The following is a 7,994-nucleotide window of genomic DNA, read 5'->3' as shown; positions in this document are numbered from 1 at the left end:
ATTTTTATGTAAAAAAAGTATAGCTTTGTACTTATAACTACAAACATGTCAGACATAGTTAAATAGAAATGTGAGGGATTGTTTGTGTATCATCTGATAGTATAAGCATGAAGAAAAAAATTTAAAAATATGTTTATTTTATATTTTTAAATTTATAAGAGGTTTACATATCATTTATGATACACAAGATTTAGAATACTATTATACCTTTGACATATGCAACCTATAAATTTATATAAAATGAGCACTTCACCGTCCGAAAGTATTTTAAGTTTAATTGCCATTGGATATAATTATAATATCAATTATATTTATGCCGACAGGCCTGTGTAGGGGGCAGGGGACTGTCCTTGCTTCAGAAAGGTCCTGGGTTCAATCCCGGGCAAGGCATGGATGTCCTTTCTCCTTTGTGTGTGAATGTGGCCCGTCGTATAATCGGGTTGTGTGAATGGCGTGGCAGAAGTCGAATTCCTGTCCATAGATGGAGTCATTGAAAAACCGGAACCATCGCACCCCCACTGCCTAAACAGGCATACAACAAAAAAAAAAATTATAATTATACTACTAAATTGTAACATGACAAAAATATAATTTAAGAAAATGGTTTTTGTAGCACAACAAATAGTGAAATAAAAGTGCCGTGTCGCTTACAAGGTGGCATTATTCAATTACGGATTACATTAGATAACTTGAAAATCTTTCAATGATGTTTCCCCTAACTTCATGCCTAAATTCAAGATAAATACTCTAGTTCTTTAAGACAATAAGATTCGGAAAAACATTTTTTTAAGGTTAATAACTTATGTTAATCTCTGGAAAGAGATTAGATTATTCACTATGAAAAAATTTAAAGAGTTTTATAATAAAAGATTGGAAATGACATTTTTGAAGAAAAAAAAATTGGTATTTCTTTGAGTAAGAGCTTATTTCAATCACAATTTGACTATACAACATTGGAAGGTAGGTATTTTATTTATGATCCACTAGAGCTGCACAATGGGCTTTTGGCGATGGTCTGGGAAAAATTTCTCAGAATAATACAAAGATATGCCATCACAATTTTGATCCTCTGCAGATGGGTGGTTCTTCCACATCGTCAGCCCTGCATGCGAAGTCGAACACTTTACTGTAGAACAGTTTAACGAGGACTGATACTCAAGCCCTTGGTCCCTACATAGGCTGATTAAAGACCCATCTGCTTACTGACCCCAGCCAGTGATGCTTGACTTTGGTGTTCTACTGGGAACCGTGTCTTAACGATCAGTTCACTGAGGGACCATTACAACATTGATTTGTCCTGCAGTGGACTGATCGTTAAGACACGGTTCCCAGCAGATCACCGAAGTCAAGCATCACTGGCTGCGGTCAGTGTGCGGGTGAGTGACCACTTGGATCAGCCTGCGTAAGGACCAAGGGTGTGCGGTATTGGTCCTCGTTAAACTGTTCTACCGTAAAGTGCTCGACTTCGTGTACAGGTCGTCGGGCTACCAAAGCGGTGGTGCCATCCCCTCCGTAGAGGATCAAAATTGTGATGGCATGTCTTCGGATCATCCTCCGGGATGTTTCCCAGACCGTCGCCAATAGCCCATTGTGCAGCTCTAGTGCGACGTAAATGAACAACAACAGCATTGATTAAATTTCACTGGACAAGGTGGATGAAGGTAATCAGAGAGGAAGAGCCTCTCACGTGACAAAAATTTTTAAATACGATTTATAATTTTCAAATTATAATTACAATAATTTTCTTTTCTTTTCAGTCAACAATATAAAATATTCCGATAAATCAGAGTTTCATGAGGATCCCTTTTTAAAAATCTTGTTAAAAAATTAAGTTAAAAAGTACGCTTTAGGGAAATCAAACAATATAAGAACAAAATATGTAAAATCGCTATATGAAAAGTGTGGAATCGCTAGTGCGGAAGGTGTAATGAAAACCGTCAAAACCAGTTTGATTGTTTGATGAAACTTAAAGGTATTTCTAAAAATCTCATTTCAGCATCTTTTTACATCTTCCGGCAATCAAATAGGTTTTAATGTTTCCAGAATATTAATTCGTTAGATTTCATTTACTTTTGTGTTTTGGTTTCTTCCTTACTTAAATATATTAACTTGTGGCCCATAATGTGTAGGCTTTTTTTTTATTTCCTTTTTCAGAGGAACTATAAAAATATATATTGAGGGTGCTTATTGAGGAACACCTAAAATGTTCGATAAGCATTTTAAAAAGTATCTAGTAGTTTAAAATATAGCAAGTTATGTAGAACACGATTGGAATAACTTAAAAAACGTTTTTTCTCAAAATTCCAAGCTGTATAAAGTGAATCTTTGCTAAATTTATTAACAATTAACCGAGTTAATTTCATCCAAGTCAATAAATACAGTTTATTTATTAAATCATTTATGTTAATAAAATTACACTTTTCAATCCAATTTTAATTCTTCTAAATCAGGGCAAAACTTTGTCAAATTGATGACAAAGAAAAAAATCAGTGCCGTATTAATAATAAATAATTTTTCTTGATTGATTGAGCCATTTCAACTGAATTATGATAGAAGTACATATAAAAAAAAAAAGCAATCGTACAGGGTCAAAATCCCACATTAATAATGTGCTGAAGTAGAAAGAAAAGAAAAGAAAAACATTTATAAACTGTGTAGAGTTTCATATTCCTTCATACCTATATTTACTGATTTGTTAATACGAACAGTGTACAGCGGGAATCGAACCCGCCACTTCCATGCTTCAGAAAAATTGGCGGAAGAAAAATATGCTCTGAATAAAGAAGCTTTGATGATAGAGCGAGACTAAAACATATTTTGTTACGCAAAATTTTGCCCTTATATCACCTTTGTTCCACAAACTAATTTTATGAATAAAATAAATAACAAAACATCAGTGTTAGTTTTCTTTATTACTTAAATTTTTATCATCATTTGTTCCTATTATTTCTTTTATAAGTATTAAATTAAAACAGAGTTGTACTGTCCATCAAATACAACAATTATTTCAGTGAAATTATTAAGACATTGAAAATATTAAAATAAAAATTTATTTGCACAGTATTTGAACTAAAAAGAATTCAATGAAAATATTTATTACATTGCACAATGATATATTTATCAACAAAATAAGTTTTTACCAAAGAGGAAAAAATAAGAGGCATCACTCCACCTAGGTAGAAAATCATTGTTTGATATTCTTCTCACAATAATATAATAGATTTAATATTGCGGCTTTATTTTTAATTTAAAATTACTGATAAAAAAGGTGAATTTTGACACCACTTTTTACTTTTTTAAAAACGTATATAAAACTTAAAACGATCTCGCCTTCTTCTAATGATGCCGTTATCTAGCGATAATGATAAAAATAAAAGTTTTTCATAATTCCTTTCTAGAATAAAATTTACAAAATTAGTTTTTTATGCTATTCACAAGTGATTAAGTTTTTACCTTTTCCCATGGAGGAAGGGAGGAAAGGAAACCCACTTTATAAAAAAAGAAAATTTTATAGTATAGTAAGTCGATATCTTTGATTTCAATGAGTTAAAAACTTTATGGAACTATTAACTATAGTAACTGGCCCTGCCATCTAGTGATACTTATAAGCAGTAAACGTTCATCATTTAGTTTCATTACAAAGAATAAAACTTATTTTAGTATTTTCAGAAAATGTCCACTCTTGAAAATATACATCAAAGAGTATTCAGCTCAAATATTATTTACTTATATTTCAAATGAAGAAATTAAGCAGTACGAGTCTTGAATTTCTATGATAAGAATGGGAAAATATCGTTGAAACTGTCATGGTGCTAGTTGTAGGAGAAGGAGAAAAGGCCCAGGTGTGTGACAATGGCGCTTTGTTTTCTTTAGCTATTTTGGCTGGAGTGGTTTATCCTCTATAATATGTCTCTGATTGTTACTACGGCTTCTTACATTTACCATTAATCATTTCATATCCTGGCAGAGAGCAGACTAAATTACGGCACTTTTTGGCGTACGGATCATATTTCTGATTCGATCCACAAGATCCACTCGACACGCCAACCACTTCTCCTTCATTACTCAGATTCCAGTCCATGAGCAAAGTAAAAGAGAATGGTTTTCTTTTTCCCGCTGACTCACCAGGAGTACACGCCAGGGCGTCCACAGTCACATGATTACAGAGAGCACAGTGCGGGTTCTTGTACACTTTATCACTTCCTTTAACGTACATAATGGCAGTATAAGACTCGCACTCACGCTGGACTCTTTTCCGAGTCCAGGTACTTGCGCAACTGGATATTACGTTCGATCTGCATAGACGGACTTTGTTCTGCAAATACGCTGGTATGTCGTACTTCAAATTACACTTATAGGATCTGCCATTGACATCAACCTTCCACTCGTTTGAAGTGGGAACATAGTAAATATTCCGATAGATGAAGCTGTTATTCGCATTGACATTTGATGTAAAGTCACAAATCATTTGTATCACCCAGCTTTGTGCGTTAGACATGTCAACGTTATTGCACTCAGCGCAGTATCTGTTCCTATAAGAGATTTGGGACACGGTATCTGTTACTGGAGCAGACATTAACGGATCACTTTGGTTATTGTGATCTTGGCATCTGCGTTGCATTTCAGCAGGGCCATTATAATTCCTGGAGCATGTTTGGATGACGTATGCTCCCATGTGGGGTATGTTTCCAAATGGCATGCAGGAATAGGTAGCACTCCGTCTGTTTTGAGATGTAGAACTTGATCTGGCATCAACGCAACAATCCTGATAGGTAGCGCAATTGCGATCGCATTCGCAATTTCGTCTGGTGAAGTTGGCGCGACCAATGGCATCGCAGCTGATCGAACTTGGGCAATTAATACCCATGTTTACCAATTGAGAGTATTCAACAGCGCTTATCTTCGATAAGCAGAACAAAGATAGGATAGCAAAGATAAGATGAACAGCTTCCATAGCTAATTATGCTGCGAAAATGTATGATAAACAGATTTTTTGAATTAAATTTCCATAACTGCTCTTCAAATGAGCGTCTGAAAATAAAATAACAAAAATTAATCATCCAAATACTTAAAAATACTTTTTTAAAAAAATTGTAAATACACAGCTGAAGTCACAGATATTAGGTGGTTTTAAGGAATAAACATACTTCGAAATTATAGAGCAAGAAAAGAATTTAAATAACAAGGCTTGCGTCAATATTCAATAGTTAAACCAAAGTAATTAAAATAGCCCATGACTTAATAATACATTGGAGAATAAAGCTAATTGTGTGTTTATGTAACATGATATCTTAGAAAGTTGGTTATTGCAATTACATAAATTTTTAGGCTTGTGTGCTCAAAATAGGCTTATAAACCTTCGTCAAGTAGAAGAGGACAGATAGCACAATAGGAGAGACAGCACCAAGAAGTACCGCCTCCAACCATCTGAGAAAGTATGGTCTCGCATTACACCACAGAAGATCAAAGCTTCTTCTTCTTCTTCCAACGAACCAAACTTATGACTTTCTTTGATGCATTTCAACTTGCTGTTCTGGTTGTTGTTGTAGTTCATTTACGTCGCTCTAGAGCTGCACAATGGGCTATTGGTGACGGTCTGGGAAACATCCCTGAGGATGATCCGAAGACATGCCATCACAATTTTGATCCTCTGCAGAGGGGATGGCACCCCCGCTTCGGTAGCCCGGCGACCTGCACGCGAAGTCGAGCACCATTTCAACTTGCATCCTCAATGACGTATTCAAACTGTCAAAGAAAAATAGTGTTTGTTCCTAAAGTATCAATGTTGGCTCAAATTATACAATTAAGTACGTTATTTACTTATAAATTGTGATTTTGAGCCACGAACCGGAGGCCATCTCTGTAACTGACTGGCTATTTTAATCATTACCCTCAGTAACCAATAAGCCATTGGTTACGGGTTCGAATACCGCTCAGGGCAGGGATGTTTCTCTCTGTGTGGTGTTCTCTGTCGTGTGATGTCTAAATGTGGTCCATTCTATGAACGGGTATCTGTGGCAGTGTGGCGGGGGTAATGCTTTTCGTTTTCGTGACTTAGATTCTCTGGTACCCCGATCCTCGGGATAACGTTAAATGAACAACACCTCATGTGTCTTCCGAGGCAACGAACAAGAATTCAGTGCCTGCCGTTAAAAAATAATTATCATTTTATCACTATTTCAGAAGTGTTTAGATCATGCAATTTTTCTTTTAAATTATTTGAAGTTTAAATTTTTTAGAGGTAACAATAATTTACAAATGGAAAATAGTGTTTTTGAACACCCTATGCCAAAACTTGTATCTATAAATTTGTAACTTGAAACAATTATTTTGGTTAGTACATACAATAATTGCACAAAATTTCGCAAACCTTTTTTTTTTTTTTGTCTTACCTTTTTTATAACTTAAAAAAAATTAGAGCAATTTAAAATTAATTACGAAACTTTTGCTTTAAAATTTGAAAAAAATTCGTTGAAAACTGAGCAATATATAAGTAATTAAAGTAGCTCTTTTATACAATGCATGAGCCGAAAAAATGTGACATCTTTTTTCATAATTTGTGTAATGGATCGTATGGGGCAACTAATGAAAGAAATCCACTTTGAACATCTCAAAAATTCAAAAGGTTTCAAGCTATTTTCTAAGTAGTTTTTGCACTTTTTTTAAAGAAAGCTCGAAAAGATAAGAAGTATTCCGCAAATATTATTTTCTATCGTAAGACAAAATTAAATAACAAATGATAATTCCTTAAAATAAAACGCCCATACACCGAAATATGATTGCATCAGGAAAGAAAAAATACCTTTAAGGGAACAACAATGCCAGTGTCATTTTTAATATAGGTTGTTTAATAGTACAAAATGAAAGTTGCCGAAAACCACTTATCATAGTGAGCTTTCTTTTAAAAAGTACGAGAACTTTTTTGAAAATTGCTTGAAACTTTTTAAATTTTTAAGATTTTCAAATCGGGCTTTTTATTAATTAGTTGCCAAATACGATTCACTACAAAATAAATAATATAAAAGAACTGATTTATTTAATCACGTCTTTCGCAGTTTTCAAACAAATTTGTCTCAAATTTTTAAACAGTAGTTTTGTAATTAGTCTTAAATTGCTCTAAAAATTTTGCTTAATTTTATAGATTATTTTTAAATTTACAGTAAAAAAACGTAAGTTTAAAAAAATAGTTTTTTTAAAAAAAAAACGTCCAAATTTCCTTAAATATTTAACAAATTTTTGAGCAATAATCGCATTTAATAACCAAAATAATTATTACACGTTAAAAATTTATTGCTACATTTTTTGGCATGGAGAGTTTAAAAACATTATTTTCCGTTTGCAATTTATTGTCGGTCCCTCAAACCTCTAAAAGTTTTAAACTTCATTGATAAGTATGAAACATCGCATAACCTAAACACTTATAAACTTATAAAATAATTCTCTAAGTATTTTTTGAGAAAGATCGAAAAATGTGTTAGTATAGATGTGTTACCATTATTTTGTGCAACACCTGTATATTCGCCGCCGGCTAGCTATTTTTACTCGGAATCTTCGTGGTTGGATAAGAGTTGGGAGGAAATATTGACTGGCGTGACACGGTGATTTGGTTTTTTCATTTTATGGTTACAAGTACCAGGGGTCTGTCCAGACATTTTGTGAAAGGTCCGTTTTTCGCAAAATTGTGAAAAAATTACTCACATTCCAGGGGTCTGTTTAGAAGAAATTTGGGTCCGTTAACGGACCCTTCACAAAATATCTTTTCATAAAAACGGACCCTTCACAAAATATTTTAACTTAAAAACGGACCCTTCACAAAATGATTTTTCTTTTAATCGGACCCTTCACAAGTTTGTTTATCTCCATTATTAGTTTGTTAATCGAATAAACCCTTTCCAGGGCAGAAAACAAGAAAGATGGATGTAAACGAATTAAGTTTTGTCTTCGGCAGACGATTCTTCCATTATTCGTCCGAAATTAATATTCTGCGTTCAGCA

The 7,994-nt window shown here is 33.7% G+C and overlaps 1 protein-coding gene across 3 annotated transcripts in view; it reads right to left on the bottom strand.

Moving 5' to 3' along the window:
• Positions 1 to 2,893: 2,893 nt before the first annotated feature.
• LOC107455230 (uncharacterized) overlaps positions 2,894 to 7,994 on the bottom strand; it is a 27,040-nt gene continuing 21,939 nt past the window's right edge. For all 3 annotated transcript variants that reach the window (XM_071185633.1, XM_071185632.1, XM_043056248.2), the window contains one exon: positions 2,894 to 5,031. In XM_071185633.1, the coding sequence (XP_071041734.1) occupies positions 3,923 to 4,954 (1,032 nt within the window). In that variant the 5' untranslated portion in view covers positions 4,955 to 5,031 and the 3' untranslated portion in view covers positions 2,894 to 3,922. The remainder of the gene's footprint in view (positions 5,032 to 7,994) is intronic.

The sequence above is a fragment of the Parasteatoda tepidariorum genome, chromosome 9 (assembly GCF_043381705.1).
Source record: "Parasteatoda tepidariorum isolate YZ-2023 chromosome 9, CAS_Ptep_4.0, whole genome shotgun sequence".
NCBI classification, from domain to species: domain Eukaryota; kingdom Metazoa; phylum Arthropoda; class Arachnida; order Araneae; family Theridiidae; genus Parasteatoda; species Parasteatoda tepidariorum.
The sequence above is the reverse complement of the archived record's forward strand: the minus strand, read 5'-3'. Positions and strand labels throughout refer to the sequence as shown.